The sequence below is a fragment of the Etheostoma spectabile genome, unplaced genomic scaffold (genome assembly GCF_008692095.1).
Source record: "Etheostoma spectabile isolate EspeVRDwgs_2016 unplaced genomic scaffold, UIUC_Espe_1.0 scaffold172, whole genome shotgun sequence".
NCBI classification, from domain to species: Eukaryota; Metazoa; Chordata; class Actinopteri; order Perciformes; family Percidae; genus Etheostoma; species Etheostoma spectabile.
Genome location: NW_022605573.1, coordinates 1,311,612 through 1,330,004, shown reverse-complemented (window position 1 = coordinate 1,330,004; position 18,393 = coordinate 1,311,612). Strand labels below are relative to the sequence as shown.

Genomic DNA, 18,393 nt, shown 5'->3' with positions numbered 1-18,393 from the left:
TTATTTTAGTGAGAACTCATAAATAACTACAAATAACTAATGTTAATCTGTTTACAAAAGGTAGCACTAAGATTGACTAATTAGTGTGAAGGTATTCTCAAGTGGGTTAGGGTTTTATTTGTCTTAATGTTTTTATTTTAACTTTTTATACTTGTGTTTTATCTGTTTTTTTAACTGATTTTGTGTAAAAAAAATAAAATAAAAAACGTTGCTGCTCTACTTTAAAACCATCAATCTAAACCCTAACCCTAAACGTATGCTAATGTTATCTTTCTCTTAAGGCTACCCAAACAAATATAAGTCAAAGCGTAAATAGAGAGGAAACTCAATCGTACCTTCATGAGCAGCAGCTGGCAACGAAGATATGTAGCACAGAAATCAGCGGCTCCGGCGAGCTCCGTCTGCAGCTCGCCCAGCCGCCGCAGGTCTCTGACAAACATGAGGAAGAAACACATTAACAAACTCCTTCTCATCCATCGAACAGGCTTGCTGTGTGTGTGTGTGTGTGTGTGTGTGTGTGTGTGTGTGTGTGTGTGTGTGTGTGTGTGTGTGTGTGTGTGTGTGTACCGTATGGTGAAGTTTAGCAGGTCCTGGGCTCCAGGCGCTTCCAGGTTCTGGATGGTGCTGACCCTGTTCAGACTCTGCTGAAGGAAGAGCTGGGCCGACTCTACAGAACCAGAACCGCAACGCGAGTCCACCAAGTCCAGACCGTTGCCCGGCAACTAAAAGACAGGACAACAGTTACAGGTGAGACAGAGAGCGTCCCATCGACTGCCTAAAGCCCAGTTGTCAATCTTAGAACAAAAGAACATAGGACAATAAGTACACCAGCACTTTAACTCTTAGTCTTTTAAGATTTCGTATTGTCTGCACAGTTAGATGTGTCCTTCATGCCCTAAGATGTCTTAAGTTAATCTTAGCTTGATTTTAGAATGGTTTGTCTGTTAAAGGTTTGTCTTGTGAAGCAACAGATTGTACCACTATGCGTATATACTATGTGTATTATCTCTATTCTACAGGTAAAGTTGTGGAAATGGCTGTTTTTTGACATAGAATGCAGCAGCATGAGCCTAACTCCCAATTTCCACTGGTTGCAGAGCAGCTGCGGATCCGCTCTGGAACGGCGGCGGCGTCATTAGGTTTCCATTAAAGTGAATGTGTGTATTTCCACTGACTGCGGAGCGGCTGCCTTTCGACTTCGGCAGTCCACAGCCCTCCTGAGAAGATCCTCAGAGCTTCTATTTTGCAGGACGCTGGAGACCTCCACAGCAATTTACACAGCAGTTACAAGCAGGACAGGAAGTCAAGCACAGAAACAAAAAAAACCATAATGTTAATTTTCAAAATAAAACAAAATCACAGCGGATCATATCTCCCTGCGTTACACCTTGAAAACCGCACAGAGCTGTTTCCCCTCTACTCCTCTGGATGGAAACTAACTGTTGTTGGTTTTTTGGTTCTATTCTATGTGAATTTGCGAGATCTCGTGGGTGCTCGTGACTTCAGCTGTCAGTCATGGCCGCAGCCGTTCTGCAACTAATCCAGACCTGGTGGGTACGGACGGAGGGCGGAGCACGGAGCCGACATGCAGCGGAGCCGATCCGCAGACGTTCTGCAACCGGTGGAAATTGGGTGTAACAAAAACTACAGTATTTCAGTTCTCACTCTCAGTGGCGGCACGAGGTGTGACAGACTGTCCCTCAGGTAGGCGTAGTGTCTGAAGGTGTGGTCGGAGAACAGCGCCGGCATGGTGGGACACGACTTGGCAGCGTTGAACACCAACACCAGAACCGCAATGTCTGAGAGCGACAACCAGAGTCAAGAAAGAAAAACCCAATCTACACCTCTGGATGTGAGTGATCAGTTATTAGTGTCTTTTATCCAAAATATGCCATCTTTTGAGGAAACTTTATTGCAACCTTGTATCGATTTTAGGCCACATAACTATTTTCAAGGTTTTGTTTTATTTTGTTTTCTGCATTTTGAAGTGTTCTGGCAGTAAAGTGAGGACAATGATCCATTCTGTTAATGATATCTATTATATAACGTTTGTCTCTCCATTTGTGAAAATCTTTGAATAATTTTTTTGACTTGTTCCTGCAACTTTCTCTCAGTACGACAATGAATCCAAAAGGAATTTAAAGAATGGGTCAAGAAAAACATTTGCTTTGGGTTTTGGAGATTTTCAGGATACAGGCCGGATCGTCCATGTCAGGCTCTGGTGTGTCGAAGTACGGGTGTGTGCTGAGCAGTTCAGGGACCAGCGGCAATACCAGTGTTGGATGACGGGAACCCAGGAACTTTAGACACCTGAGAGGAAAGAAGAAATTAAAAATCAGAAATCAGATCTTTACATAAGCATCCAGTAAAAGTTATCAGAAGGACTGTTGTGTGATTCTAGATGTATTTGTTAATTTACTTTAAAAAGGTATCACTTGGTATTCCAGAAATGCACTTTGGGATCAACAATTTTGTTTACAGCGAGGAATATTTCCATTACTTAAACAGCCTTAAGTGCATATTTAACAGGATTTTTAACCATGTTGATTTTGAGGTTCGTTGCTTGTTTCTTTAGTTTTGATATGTCTGAAAACTTTAATATCAATAATGTAAAGCCCCTTTCCCAATGGACAAAAACCCACTAACACCCACTAGTATCTGGCTTTTGTCTTTAATGGGAAAGTTTAGCATTAATTCCCAGGACATATGACTCTGCAGTAGTCACAGCTATTAATCGGCTCCGGCTCCCATTTACAGTGATGGAAACACGACACCTACTGTACAAGGACACGCTCATTTTTACGGCACGATGCTATGACGTGCGTTACCTCCATCAGTAACTTCTGTTTGGAAAAACAAATTCAATCCGTCTCTGTGCAGGCAGCGATCAGAGACATCGCTCCGAATATAGTCGGCACCGAGTTTGAAAGATACTGAACTGGAAGAAGATGTAAAAAAAACAAGTAACCACCGTCACATTGTCTCTGGCCTCCATGCTGCTTTCTGTTGTTTACTAACCCGGTTTTGAGCGTGAAAAAAAACAGAAAGGCATACTCGTCTACTAGAAATGGGAAAGGACTCAATAAACACGCTAATTTTAGTAATTTCAGTTCAGTTACTATCTCATGTGGTGACAGTATTCAAATTGTACAATGAGAAAATGAACGGTGATCTAATTTGTGTCAGTTTAGGGGACCTTGACCTGAAAAAGTTTGGGAACTGCCCTAAAACACCCAAGGGAGCTACAGCATGCACTTTGAAAACCTGTCTTAAGCGCTAGTCCTAATCCTGAACATGGAACATTTTGCCCACACCCACACCCACACCTACTTCCAGACTGAGTTGCGGTCAGTGGGATATTTGTTGAGGTTCTTCAGCAGCTCCAGCAGAGCCAGCTGGATACACTCTTTAGTGGAGACGTTGGTGTAACAAATTAATTCATGGAGAGCTTCTCTGATGTCTCGAGACGAGTCCTGCAGACCGACAGTGACGTCATCAACGTGTGCGTAAATCAGGCTTAAATAACAAATTGCAACTTACTAGAAAATACTTTTCATTTCAGTTTCAGGGTTAAGAGATAGATTGTTTGACCCGTGTGTGTTTTTACCTCCAACACAGCCAGCACCGTGTCCAGCTGGTCCTCTCTGAGCGTTATATGGGTAGAGATTTCTCTCAGCACGTGGATGGACTGCAGCCTCACTTCCTCGATCTCGTCGTTGAACATGTCGACCAGGAAGTCCAGACACTTTTCGGCGAAGCTGGCAGACGACCGAGCCAGCTGGCACAACGCCTCCACCGCCGCAATACGGACCTCTGAACAAACATCAAAGACGGAGAAATCACCAGTGGGAAAGGAACTCAAGTCAGAAAGCTTTAAGCATGCAAAGCAACACAGGAGAAATAATCAAATCCAAATGAGTACAAGCTAAGAAAGGAAAGGGAGTAAAGATGGCAAATGGAGAGAAAATAACATTGTCCTTCTTTAATGTTAGATTTAATTTGTGATTATTCATTTTTACTGACAGTGTAAAAGCTTGGAAAACATCAACATACCATTTCATTAAAAAAACCTTTGTAATGTCTCTTGTAGTGGGAATATTCACTAAATCTGGTAACAAAAATCCGTTACAAGGTCTCAGATACATCCACCTTTTGCTATAAAATCCACAAAACCAACATATCAGTACCATCCTGAGGCTGTGTGTGTCATTAGGACACGTTGGGCTTCATTTACACCTGGACTGAAATCAATTGAAGGTTAACGTAGACTTGCTGCACCGTGTTTCACGTACCAAACATCTCGTCCTCCAGGCCGTGAACGAAGGCACCGCAGGCCCCCGAGGCGATCAGGTTGACGGTGTTCGTGTCCAGTTTCTCTTTGGGGGCGTCGTCGGCCCACTTCCTGCCAGAGGAGAACTCTCCAGAAGTAAAGAGCTCCTTGGCCCGTTCATGGGCCGTACACTTCCTCTGGACACAAAAAAAGGAAAAGGAGCGGAGATGTGCTGATTAACATTGTCAGAATCAGCTTTACTTGCCAGGTGTGAGGACACATACAAGGAATTTTTTCTTTGGAGCATTGTTGCTCACACTGTGCTTCAAATACAAAACAACCAAAACAATATATACACACTAATATGTACATACTCTAAACAGAAACAATATAGAGGCATGAGTGCAGAGAAGAGTTCAATAAAGATTATTTAAATGTGGAGCATAGTGCAAAGGAAACTGGGATAAATAGTATTATGTTAATATATTACAAGATGAACAGTATGGACATTATGGACAGTTCTGAAATAGGAAATGAGAATGATGAATAAATAACAAATAATAAGTGAGATGTGAGAATGGGAATGATGAGTAAATAGTAAATAATAAGTCAGATTTGAGAATGAGAATGATGAATAGTACTAAATAAGTGGAATAATAAGGGGAACCAGTAATATAATTATAATTTCTTATTTTGTTGCATACAGATTATCAATAACAAAAGCAGAGAGACGTTACTTACCCTGAGATCGGACATCAGCTTCTTGTCCAAAGTTTGCTCCAGAAAGTGAGGACTCACCTGCAGCATCGAACCCTGACACACAAAATAAAAGCTCCACTTCTAAATGTTGTATTTGTTTCTTTGAACAGTAAGGTACATAATGTGTGAACGTACACAATCTTTATTTATCACCCAGCAACTGTCCATTAGGCTTCCACCACAAAAATAAATAAATAATTTAAATATATTTAAAGAGCTATGTGACTTCTGTGTGTGTTGGTCTGTTCCCTCACCAGAGTTTTAGCCGCCTGTACCCGGACCATCCAGGAGCCATCGCTGACCATGTGACTGATCTTCCCAAATGCATCATCAACAAGTCGGATCTCTTCATTGGACGATGGGATGGGCACAATGCTGATTGGACAGACAGAACAGTGAGCGACAGGTCAGGCGAGGCTGCTACAAACTGCTGCAGCCAATCAGGTCAAAGCAAAGTTAAACTGTAAAGTAACACTTATTTTTGGTGACGTTCATTAACCTTCAACCTTCAGAGTTCAGGTAACTTGCTAACCAAATGCAAATGTCAGCAATCAACATTACAAACACTTTCAAGACAAACTGTAGCATCATGGGATACAGAATCTGATTTGATGTACCAATGCACCGTGTGTATAAGTTTAAAAGTCGATAAATAAAAAATAAAAAAAGATTGCAACCGGTTGAGATCAAAAAATAAACAGCCTAAGGTGTGATGTACCTTTCACTTCACTTGTTTGACTTCAGATGTCACTAGGTCTTCTTAGTCCATTTATTTGAAGTGATTTTTTTTCTATTTATTTTGTTATTTTGATGTGGGGTTTGTTTAAAAATCTAATTATTAATGTGTATTAGTTCTAATGTTATTTCAGATGAAATACAATTCCAGTTGCCATTTTGATAAGAGGACACATCAATCATTTGTCTGCAGCTCATTGTGTTTAAAAGGTGAGTTTAGAGTATTGTTATATCCTAAGAATTTAATGTTGGAATACTGCTCCTGACTTTGGTGTCTGTGTAAAGAACATTTCCAAAGAGACAATTCTTACAGATGTGTGGCCCTTTAGTGCGTATCTAGGTGATATTGATGCGCGTCCGTTAAATTCAAGCCATTGCAGAATGAGTTGTGTTCGTTATTTAGAGTTCCTCATGGGGACAACAGAAACTACACAATATAGCTTTAACCTTGTGAAGTATCAAATGCTGGTGATCAAGAGAGTGGAGCTAGAGCCAGGTTTACGGTCGCCGCGTTCCAAAGAATGACGTTACCACGGCTATCGTATCCAGCACGACGGCTTGGCAAGCTGTCGTGGCACATGGTCGTGCACCTCTGAATTTTTGTAACTTTTTGGCGCTTTCAGTTCAACATGGTCGGGTGGGAAGCCCGGCTGAGCAGCTTCGCCTGTACAAACAGGCGATCACAAAAGGTAGCACTAAGATTGACTAATTAGTGTGAAGGTATTCTCAAGTGGGTTAGGGTTTTATCTGTCTTAATGTTTTTATTTTAACTTTTTATACTTGTGTTTTATCTGTTTTTTTAACTGATTTTGTGTAAAGCACTTTGAATTGCCCTGTTGCTGAAATGTGCTCTACAGATAAAGCTGCCTTGCCTGTACAAACATCTGTATGATTCTTCATGTACAGACCACAGAGAGCCAAACAGCCTTTAAATAGAGAGAGACACCAGCAACGCTGGCAGGAGAATAAGCAGCATTTAGCTGAAGAGCGTTGAAAAACACGAGAGATCGTTTTAGCTCTGCAGCTACACCGACAGTCAGTCTGCTCACCTTTCTGGGTACAGCTGACTGAGCACCCACACCATCTGCACCGCTGCAGAGCGGACCTGCTCATAATCATCTGACAGCAACCTGCAGGCCTGCACACACACACATGCACACGTACGCGTACGCGCACACACACACACACACACACACAAACACACACACACACACACACACACACACACACACACACACACACACACACACACACACACACACACACACACACACTTTGTTTAAGTTTACAAGTCTAAAGGTCTACTGGGAGTATGTTCTGTTTGATCCAGGGTTCCCATTATTTTGGCAGGTATTGCGGCTGGAAGATCCAGTTTCAATTGATTTATTCCTCCACACATAAAATACAACTGGTACTACCAAATGTAAAGTTACTTTGTGTTGCAAATAAGTGTGTGAGTCAACAGAAAATGTTCGCTCTCAGGCTCAACCCCTCTCTGTCAAAGCCCAAAAACCAGGTGAACAGAGGAAACAAAAGAATACTGTTATCACTTCTGCCCCAAACCCCGATGTACACACCCAAAACCTACAATATCAATGCATAATATAATAAATTTAAATTATAAATGAGACCTTAAACAACGAATAGAGGAGAGACATGCGACTCCTACAGTAAAGATAAACAGTGCTGTTACCTGGTCATAAATGATCTCATGAATCTTTATTCTTCTCTCGTGCAGCTGCAGCTGGAAAACAAACACACAGAATGAGCGGTTATATAAAAAGAATAACCACTAAAATAAGAGTGGGCAAGGTTTTCTCACTGCCTTGTACTTGCATTGTGTGTAGTCCCTAACTACATGAGTGTGGTGCTGGTTAAGTTTCAGGTGGGTGGAGGAGCTGGCGGTGTCCTACCATGGCTTTGATGGCTGCGGTGCGGACTCTGGGGTCCTGGTCTCCAAAGAAGTCACTGATGATACTCTGGATGTCCCTCACTCCTCCTGGAGCACCGAGCAAGGTGTAAAATAAAAATACAACAGAACACAATTCAAGATTCAAGAGATAGTTTGAGTTCTGACTGTAATGGCCTTGTAAAAATCCATAAAAACCTTAGATTTCTATTCAACTCTGCCGCACAACTAAATGTAAAGAAATGAGGAAATAGAAAATGGCCAAACAGATAACATGGGTGATATTCTTCTCTACATTTTAAACATTTAAGTGCATGCGCACATTGTTTGGTAAAGTAAGGAAAGTCAGAATCACAGTTCAGCCGTCTAAATATGCCGAGCGTTGGCACAAACCTAATGACGCGCCCAGTACGTCGTTGTCTTTGGTCAGAGGGGTGTCGGCCATGCCGAGACATCCGAGGAGCCTCAGACACTTGTTTCTCACCCCGAAATACGTATCAGACAGGTGCTGAGAGGAAGCGAGAGAAAAAACACAGAAGAGATTGGTTGCTTTGTGCAGAAAGTCCTGTCGAGTTCGTAAAGGACACTTAATGGTGTGTGTGTGTGTGTGTGTGTGTGTGTGTGTGTGTGTGTGTGTGTGTGTGTGTGTGTGTGTGTGTCTCTCAGACCTTGCAGGCCATCTCTATGAGCCTCTGTCTGACTGTAGGACTCTCAGGTAGTTGTATACCAATGACCAGCAGAGTGTCCAGCAGCTGGGCGAGGACCTGATGGGACTCTGCAGACACACACAGACCAGACAATTTGTTAGCTGTTCAAAGTTGTGTTTTTAGAGGGTGTGGTCAAATTTTTATTTTATATAAATTACATTTTTTTTTAAGTGTAAATAAGAGTTTTAGTGCTTTGAAAAGACAAATCTTGTTGCAATTTCCATTGCTCCCGTAGGCAGGTATCTAAAAACCCGTTTAAAACTATATTTTGAAATAGATTTAAATAGCATCTTTAATTTGAAATCTGAAGGGACGAGATATCTGCTCTTCTCAGCCAGACAGGTTACAGAAATCCTCCCTAAATCCTGCATAACACGTCTCATCACATTGTTCTGTGAAAGCACAAAACACTGCTCAGTTCCCAAGAACAATAACGCAGCTTAGCAACACTGATGCACTTTTTGAATTAAGACCGAAAAAAGTTTTTTTTTTTAAGGAAATCTCTTTCCCAATTACAATCAAATGATGTGTCATTATGGCTTGTTGAGCATAAAAGCAACAAAAACACAGAATGACAGAGAATCTTACGTGCATGTGTGTAAATACGTGAGTATAAAAATTCAAGGTCCAGCCTTTGTATGAATGTGTCTTACTCTCGTTGTTGAGTATGTTGATGGCGTCGTCCACGATGCAGTCGGGGCTGAAGCCCTGCGTTTTGGACAGCAGACCCAGCAGAGAGGCAATCTTCAGCCTCACAGAGTTATCCGTCTCCTGGGGGAGAACATCAGCGGCATCAGAGATATTTTGTCTGGAGGCTACAGCTACACCACTACACTTTTATTTTTATTTCTAAGCCTCGTTTTGAGACAAAAACCAGCTTAGTTTTAGCTCCGGTAGCAGAACTAATCTCCATCCATCCACGTTGATTTTTTAATTTTGACGGGAAGACAACACAAGGGTCAAAGATCAATTTCAAACGGTCGGGATGAAAATAAAACAGAATAACATACAAATGTAAGAATAAAAATTACAGAAATTAATAATTATTCCATTTAACAGGTTGTAGGGACGAGTTTGGGAGGAGAGAGGGAGGGGTTTTATTTTTATTATTTTTAGAGTGTAAAATATCCTAAATAAATAACACAATGTTCTAAGTAAATATGATAAACAGGTTTACAATTATTTTTTTACAACTGAAATATTTTTTACATTGATTACAGAGGGAAAGCATAAAAAAAAGGGACACCGAATATTAAGAACGAGTATCTGTACCGATAAAAACATGAAAGGTGCCCAACCCTACACCCCCCTATAGTTCTTCACCTTGTAGTAGTGCTCCAACAGGATCCGGACCACCCCCTCCACGCTCTCCACCTCCACGGGCTTGCGTGCGAACTGCAGCAGGTACTGCAGGGCATCGGTGGAGTTGGTGGCCTTACAGAGGTCGATGTGCAGCGCCGCAGACTTACTGGGTTTGGATAGTCGCAGCTTCTTGGCCGGAGCTTCCTCCTGGGGAATCTGTCGGCATTAAACAAGATGAGAATTACAAAAAAAAAAACAGGCTGGTTTCCCCTTGTGGTGTGTAATCTCTCCTCCTCTGTTCAGATGAAACTTTTAACCTGCACTATTTACACGGCATTACTATGTCCCGTGGACATTTTAGAAACAATGGGGAGGTTAGACACTCTAAAAGTCACTATTTTCTATGGTTTGACTGGGACGAGTCTGGCATGTGCACTGCTTCCTACTGGTTCCCTGTACAATTAGCACATTCAGAAATGTGGTTATTGTGGAAATGTGGTCAGAAATTGCACGTGTCACCTCTGTATTTGATGGATGATGATTGTACAGAGAAAACATGGTGTAATAATGACAGACCATCTAATAAGTGTCCAACTTATGAGAAAACAGCAGCTATCTTCTCAAAGTCATTCTTTAAACAGCACCAATTAAGGGAAGTCTTGAGCACAAAACCTGTGGCAAAGATATTTATGTAAACCAGTTGATCAATGAAGGTTGGATATTGACAGTAACGGCTTGGAATATTAGTTGAAATATTGGTTATATTAGCCCTCCTACACTATCTGGACTGTGGTAACATCTACATCTTATAACTTATTCCCTGTTACATATTGTTCTCATTCAATCAGTCAGTTTATAGGTTATTATGTTTATATGTAATAGTCATAGTTATATTTAATCATGATCTACTGCACTGTTCACTTTGCATGCAGTCTACCACAGTATCTCACCTTATCATGGTCATTGTATTTCTGTGTGATTTCTGAGTGATTTTTTTATTCTTATGTATGTTTGAAATGTGTGTGTATATGTGTTGGTTGTGTTATGGTTGTCTTGCTACTGGATGCCTAAAATTTCCTTAGGAATGAATAAAGTATCTATCTATCTATCTATCTACTGCATATCTCTAGTGTGAACCTCAACACCTTGAGATGATTATAATTTTAATGTCCTTTTTATCTTTGAAGTGACCTTGGGTGTCATGAAATGCGCTTTAAATAAAATGTATTATTATTATTAGTAATAATAATAGTAGTAGTAGTAGCAAGAGCAGTGGTGGAAAGTAACGAAGTACATTTACTCAAGTCCAAATTGTATGTAGTCCTAGTTGTACTTTACTTGAGTATTACCATGTTATGCTAATTTATACTTGTACATCACTAGCTTCTTGTACTTCCCCTACATTTGTCTGACAGCTTGTTATTTTTTGTCTGTTTCTCCTTCCCTTCCTGTCCAGTGAAAGAAACATGTAGCTAGCTATGTGTTGAGAAAACGTCCCTTCTTCTTAAGCTAAATAAAGTCTTTAAAAAAACTGAAAACATGGCAACACCCGGCTATTCACTTTCATAGGCTCAAGTGTGAAACCACTAACCAGACAGCATTAACGTTTTAATCCATATAAACGAATACATTGCTAACGTTATCTTCCACAAAGTCGATAACGGTAGCTAACAATTGACATTGAAAGTAGTGAGGTTGTTAGCTCACTAGAGTGTGAATTGTAACCAAACAATCCTGTAACGTTATATACATAGATATATGTATATTGTTTATTTTGTACATAGCTAGCTAGCTAGCATAGCTAGCTATATGCAGCTAGCTAGCTAGCTATTTGCAGCTAGCTAGCTAGCTCTATCAGAGATGGTGTGCGTTGTTGTGACTGAGCGGCCGGCTGTGGTCGGGTTAACGGTAGTTAGCCATTTAGCATTAGCTAAGAGGCTAGTTAGCTAGCTAGCTATAGCAGCGTTCTGCGTTGTTGTGACTCAACGGCCGGCTGTGGTCGGGTTAACGGTAGTTAGCCATTTAGCATTAGCTAAGAGGCTAGGAAGCTAGCTCTCAAGCACAACCGTCAACATTTATCTTAGGTTATTTTGAGTCTACAGTGAGCAGCGACAAGAAGGATTTTTTTATGTGCTCACCTGTACGACTTTGGAAAATTCCTCATAAACTCGCTTTTTCAGGTGGGCTGCCATGATTAGTCAACTATGGTTAGCCGAGCCTTCCTACTCAGCTAGCATGCATTTGTCCCTTCAAGCCTTCCGTAGTTACGGATAAAAAAGTAAAACGCGTTTTGTAAATTGCCCTCGTTCTTCTTTTATTATCTTTCTTTGGGTTTTGACGGCAGATTACATCCTTTATGTTTCACTACTGCCATCTTCTGGAGTTACATATATCCTACAGTGTCCAGTGTGTTTAATTTTTATCTTCATCAGTCTTATTCGCATTACAAGGCTGACCAGTCATTTTTTTGCCTTGTCCATATCACCACTCCAGTATGTTCTTTACTCTTTACTCCTGCTCCTGTTATCCTACATCCTTTTACTCCAACATGTCCTTTCTCTCTGATACATATTTCCTGAAACTTACAAGCACATGCACTACAGTTTCTTCACAGTTTTTTAACAACATACAGTTGGGTGCTCCTGCTTCCCTATAATGTGATGAGTGCTGTTCAGGTTGTCCAATTCTTAGCCCGTTTATTGTTCCATGCGCTTTCTGTTTTCTCTCTTTAACTGTCTATGGTTTTGTTCCCGTACTTCTTAACATACATACTCTTTTTTGGATCGAATGTAAATGTCTTCCTTTAATTGCATCATTCCAACACTGTTGCCTGTGTTGTTATTTTTCTCCACAGTCTGCCTTTCACTTTGAGTTTTATCATCGAAAATTGACTTGAACAATTTATATCCATGTATCCACATATATCTCTTTGGCCAACCTGTATGATCTGATATCTCAGGATCCTGAACGGGATTCACATGAATGTCACATTTGCCCATTTCCCCCCTCCCCCCCTCATTCCCCCGTGTTAAGAACAACTTACATTGAAATCCTTTTATTTATTTAATTATTTATTTACTTGCAGCTAGTTATTACAGCAAGGACAATTACAGCAATAATAACCTCTTTAATGTTAAAATGGGCATGACAGTATTGTTTTATTCAAGATAGCAAAACTGTGAACCTATCCTTAAAATCCTTAAAATATAAAATAGCATAAACCTTAGTTATTCCCCCATAGGGTAAATTCAGGCGTTGCAGTAGCACAGAGACATAAATAAGTCACTTTTGAATGGAGTTGCTTGTATTTAAAGAACAAAAAGACAATAAAACACACATGAACACAGTGATGAATAATCAGTAGATTTCCTACAGCTCAATGCAAGCTGCAGATGTTTTGGCCCTCTTGTGGTCTGCTCTCCACGTGAAGAACCCCACTATGAGCACCATGACGGGCAGAGCCACACAGACCAGGATGCGGCTGACGGGCAGCTCCACTGGACAATCTACGCTGGGTGAAGGAACCAGACTCTTGGCGGTGGGGGGATCTTGGAACAAAAAGGTGGAGGTGAAGTCCAGGAACTCCGCCCTGCTGTTTCCTGCGGCGTTCACCTGACACCTCCACTTCCTGTTGTTGTCTTCCCCCCGGAGAGTAATGACCAGCGTGATGTTGCAGCGAGTGACGATAGTCTGCTCGTACCTGCACAGAAGAGGAAAAAGACATCAGGGAGACACGCTGTTACACTGACTGACATCTTCCTTCATCTCCATGAACACACACACTAGTTTATTTTTTACTCAATCCTACACAAACATACATAGACGGGTTCTATGTATGTTTGTCCATAAGCCTGGTCCTACCAGACTCAGTTACACTAGTCTGGTCCTCCCAGCTCTGGTCCATTAGCCTGGTCCTACCAGACTCTGGTCCATTAGTCTAGTCCTACCAGACTCTGGTCCATTAGCCTGGTCCTACCAGACTCGCGTCCTACCCAGACTATGGTCTCAGACTGGTCCTAAGCCTGGTCATACCAGAATCTGGTCCCATAGCCTGGTCCTACCAGGAACTCTGGTCCATTAGCTTGGTCTACCAGACTCTGATTCATTAGTCTAGTCCTACCAGACTCTGGTCATTAGCTGGGCTACCAGACTCTGGTCCAGTCCTGGTCCTCCCAGACTCTGGTCCATTAGCCGGTCCTACCAGACTCTGGTCCATAGCCTAGTCCTTACCAGACTCTGGTCCATTAGCCTGGTCCTACCAGACTCTTGGTCCATAGCTATCCTACCAATACTCTGGTCCATTAGCCTGGTCCCTACCAGACTCTGGTCCATTAGCCCGGTCCTACCAGACTCTGGTCCATTAACCTGGTCCTACCAGACTCTGGTCCTACCAGACTCTGGTCCTACCAGACTCTGGTCCATTAACCTGGTCCGAGCAGACTATGGTCCATTAGCCTGGTCCTAGCAGACTATGGTCCATTAGCCTGGTCCTACCAGACTCTGGCCCATTACATTATCATATCTTTGGTATTGTTGATTTCTGAAAGGGAAACATCCCCTGTGCCGATCCAGTTAAACATCGAACCATAATAAAATCAATTACTTTACAAATGTGTGGGTGGTGGTACATCCATCCATGATGTTTTTTTTAGTTTTATTTATTATTGCACAGCTACCAGAAGACTTACAACTTTCAGACACGTCACATCTACGTCGTTAAGCTCAGTTGGAGGCTGCGCAGTAACGCTCAGGATCACCTGAAAAGACTGTAATAGACTTCACTGGTCTCCGTCCAAAACAACGGGATCTGTTGGTCCATTTCTTTAACTGTTTGTTATTTTTTTTAACAACAAAGCATGTAAACCTATTCTTCTAGACCCTAAAAGTACAAATACGATGCTGAAATGGAGTATAACAGGTGTGCTATGACAGAAAAAAAAAGACAGAAAGTTGAAAACCTGGTGTCTTTGGGCAGCGTGGCCCCGTCCTCAGCCACCCAGCTGAGGTTGAAGGCGCTGGAGTAGGACTTGCAGCTCCCAATGTCGTAGTAGGTGAAGAGGACGCAGCTCAGGATGAGGTTTCCTCCGGGCTGCAGGTCGGTGACGGAGGAGACGGAGGTGACGGTGAGGAGGGACAGGTACACGTCAGCGATGGGTTTTCCGTGCGTCAGGCAGACGTAGGAGCCGGCGTCCTCCACGGTGAGGCCGCGGAGGCTGAGAGAGCAGTTGGGTTCCACGGACATGCGGCCGGCCTTGTCCGAGTCCGGACTCACCTGGCCCCCGCGGACCTCCTCGGTGTAGCGCACCTGGCCGCCCTTGTAGAAGGTCCAGCTGATCTGGGAGCAGTCTGAGGACACCTGGTGGACGCACGGCAGCAGAGCGACGCCTCCCAGTCTGCTGTACACAAACACCGCCTCCTTCACGCACCTCACACCTGGAAGCACAAAAGCCACGCAAATGATGTGATGACTCATTTTTATGAATTTAACATTAATTAAATCCCCCCTCCCAGAAATCATCAAATTGGTGCCCTTTGCAAGATTTCAGCTGTTTTTGTCACTTTTTGGACAGTTTCTAAGCTTCACTTGTTTTTTTTTTCGCTTAATTTTTGTGTAATTTTGTTGATTTCTTTGACGTGTCTTTCGCTCTATTTATTCATTTGAATGATTTTATAGATATAGATATTTTACACTGATGTTTTTTTACCTTGCTTTTATGATCTTACCTGTAGCACTTTGAGATTTGTTTAAATGTAAAGTGCGTTACAAATAAAATTTATTATTATTATTATTATTATTATTATTTTGAGAGGCCGGAAGAGGTAAAACTATCCAATTATTCCTGATGTGAGGTAAAACTGAATGTACAACAAAAGAAAAACAGAGAAATTCCTAAAGACTTCTTTGACTGCAACCCAGAACCAAAATCTGGGATCAAATATCAGCAACACGCACACGGAGGCCGTGACAAATCCAGCAGATTAAATAATAATGTTGTTTCCTACTGGACTTAAATACAACGTTGAAGTACTTGTACTGAGTCATGCTGCTCTATACTCCTACTCCATTACAACTGAAAATATTGCAGGCATACTCTGACCTCCACTGCAGTTACAGTGACACCAATATTTTTTTTACATAAAAACATAAAATTTTGAAATAAATCCATCGTTACAGATTAAAAAAGAAACTTTTGGCTTGCAGCTATCCTCACAAAAAAACACTTTGGACTTCTCATCATACGTTTCAGATGAGTTGTGTCCCACCAGGTCAAATTATCAAATATTTAAAAAAAAGAATTTAATCAAAATTTTTTTTCTTCTTCTCAATGTCAACATTAAAAATGTCAATAAAGTCACCCACGACATTGAAAAAGTGACAAAAATTTGTGAAAAAGCGATAATCTTGAAAAAAAAGTTTTTGTTTAATGGTTGACGGGAAGACAACACACGGGTTAAGAAAATAAAAAAAAAAAAAAATCAAGTATGAGGCTATAGGATCAAAGTCAAAAGTCAAAGTACTTTTATTGGTCTCCCTGAGGAGAAATTCGTTTTGGACATTGAGTAACTTACTTTGCTGCAAGAGTTAAAGACACAACGACCAGCACGGGGTTAAAAACAATTAAAAGACAGCTGTGGAGTCAACATCTGGGCTACTCAAGGGCCTGTGCAAATTACAGATTTACAATTTTTCTATACTAAAATAAGAAAAAAGCCATATTTCAAAACAAAAGGATGATTGAGATAGAGTCAAGTGTTGTTTCAGATAGGATGGGTGGTCTGAAAAAATGCATTTGTGAACAAGTGAACCTGATGTCGAGCATTTAGTGAAAGAAGATTCAAAGATACGTCAGACGATGACGCGTCCTGAATGGACGCCTCAGGACTAATCTGCAGAGACTATTATAAATCACATTCAGAGGTTTTTTGGGTGTGTTCTGATAAACAACACCCGCACAATCAATTCTAGCCAATAACAGCTGAGTCATCATTTTAATCTAATCTGTTTTGTAAAACAATTAATTGAGCGATATTACATTCTTAAGATACAGTTTATGTTTTTCACAATAGAATTAATATGAGGTCTGATAAGTAAGTTGCCCAGATATTTAACCTCCTCAACATATACTAGAGGTATGATATAATATATAGTACATGTTGTACATAGTAAGTGTTTTTACATGTTTCATGTATTGATATTTTCACATGTGTAAAGCAGCTGAGTACTTCTTCTGTCAATGGACAAATTAAACCCTAAACAGATGAAAATGAAGCGTACCTGGGAGCAGGAGACTGGCGAGCAGCAGGACCCTCATCAGGTTTTCTCCGCCGGTCATGTCGGGGGTTGTGAGCTCTTCTGTTGGTCTCTCTGCTGCCGGTCTGGGGTTGCGAGCTCTTCTGCTGGTCTCTCTGCTGCCGGTCTGGGGTTGTGAGCTCTTCTGTTGGTCTCTCTGCTGCCGGTCTGGGGTTGTGAGCTCTTCTGCTGGTCTCTCTGCTGCTGGTCTGGGGTTGTGAGCTCTTCGGCAGCTCTGCTGGTCTCTCTGCTGCTGGTGCTGCAGAACGTCCTAGAAGACTAGTCTTCACTTCCTGTGTTAAACTGAACTGAACAGGACAGACGCTGGTTTACCTCAGGGAGGTTTCTGCCCCCCCTCCTTCATATTCTCTTACGTAAACGTCTGTCAAAGTGAATCTCAGAAGCATCATACAGTTTGCAGATGATGCTGTGCTGAGCTGAGGGAAGTTTCAGGAGAGAATCAGGGCTTTAGGGGTGCCCATCCTTCTATTTCTTTAACCCTCATGTTGTCCTCGGGTCAAATTTGACCCATTTTCCCTTTTTTCATCACAAAAAAAAGGGCCTTTGAAATAAGCTGAAATTGTCAACATTAGAAATATCTAATAACTTTGGAAAAAAACATAAAAAAGCACCCAGAACATTGACAAAAGTGACAAAAGATGTCTGAAAAAGCGATAATAGTGTTGACAAAAACCAAACTTTTTTTCATGGTTGACAACACGAGGGTGAAACGTTACCTCTGTGTTAACTGTGCATTTTAACATTGTTTTGGACCATCGTGATTGGGGGAAACACTGAATTATGTAACTAGAAAGACAACACCGACAAAAACTTACTTTAATGCTGAGCCTCAGGGCTTTTAAAAGGTGTGTGTGTGTGTGTGTGTGTGTGTGTGTGTGTGTGTGTGTGTGTGTGTGCGCGCGCGTGTATTACAGATATTTTAGTTTATTTCACCAATCACATAAATACACAACATCCCTTAGATAGATAGATAGATAGATAGATAGATAGATAGATAGATAGATAGATAGATACATAGATAGATAGATAGATAGATAGACAGATAGATAGATACAATATACATGAAATGAAAAAGACAGGAAATAATAATAATGGGAATACAATATAAGCACAAATATTTGAATATATCCAGGTTATATTACGTAACATAAATGGTAAAATCTCAGTTCATGGAGTGTCATCGTAACTCATGTATAATCAATATTGATCAAATAGGTGTAGGTTGAAGCGTTTGCTTACTCCCCCTACCCTTTTTAAATGTTATTTATTTTGTTCTTAGGATATTTTCAATCTTAATAAACGTATTATCATTCATTTCCGTATTTATATTAACACGCATATGTGCAGAAGTACCTTCCCATTCATGCCTCACTTTTATCTTAATAAATCTTTAATCATC

The 18,393-nt window shown here is 41.2% G+C and overlaps 2 protein-coding genes across 2 annotated transcripts in view; both read right to left on the bottom strand.

Annotated features, from left to right (window-relative positions):
• The window catches only part of ints4 (integrator complex subunit 4), a 19,215-nt gene extending 7,149 nt beyond the window's left edge, over nt 1-12,066 (bottom strand). The window contains exons 1-17 of the mRNA XM_032510670.1: nt 11,821-12,066; nt 9,704-9,898; nt 9,034-9,151; nt 8,342-8,448; nt 8,067-8,181; nt 7,678-7,763; nt 7,458-7,508; nt 6,814-6,902; nt 5,284-5,404; nt 5,012-5,083; nt 4,293-4,467; nt 3,608-3,813; nt 3,331-3,473; nt 2,195-2,310; nt 1,666-1,799; nt 568-722; nt 336-429 (exon numbers count right to left, since the gene is read on the bottom strand). Of these exons, the coding sequence (XP_032366561.1) occupies nt 336-429; nt 568-722; nt 1,666-1,799; nt 2,195-2,310; nt 3,331-3,473; nt 3,608-3,813; nt 4,293-4,467; nt 5,012-5,083; nt 5,284-5,404; nt 6,814-6,902; nt 7,458-7,508; nt 7,678-7,763; nt 8,067-8,181; nt 8,342-8,448; nt 9,034-9,151; nt 9,704-9,898; nt 11,821-11,874 (2,031 nt within the window). The 5' untranslated portion in view covers nt 11,875-12,066. The remainder of the gene's footprint in view (nt 1-335; nt 430-567; nt 723-1,665; nt 1,800-2,194; nt 2,311-3,330; nt 3,474-3,607; nt 3,814-4,292; nt 4,468-5,011; nt 5,084-5,283; nt 5,405-6,813; nt 6,903-7,457; nt 7,509-7,677; nt 7,764-8,066; nt 8,182-8,341; nt 8,449-9,033; nt 9,152-9,703; nt 9,899-11,820) is intronic.
• Nucleotides 12,067-12,789: 723 nt separating this feature from the next.
• On the bottom strand, nt 12,790-17,242 carry LOC116685751 (uncharacterized). Its single transcript, XM_032510667.1, has 3 exons — nt 16,959-17,242; nt 14,641-15,115; nt 12,790-13,382 (listed from the first exon to the last, which is right to left on the bottom strand). The coding sequence occupies exons 1-3, from the start codon at nt 17,014-17,016 to the stop codon at nt 13,052-13,054; spliced, it is 864 nt and encodes a 287-aa protein (XP_032366558.1). The 5' UTR covers nt 17,017-17,242; the 3' UTR covers nt 12,790-13,051.
• Between the last annotated feature and the right edge of the window lie 1,151 nt (nt 17,243-18,393).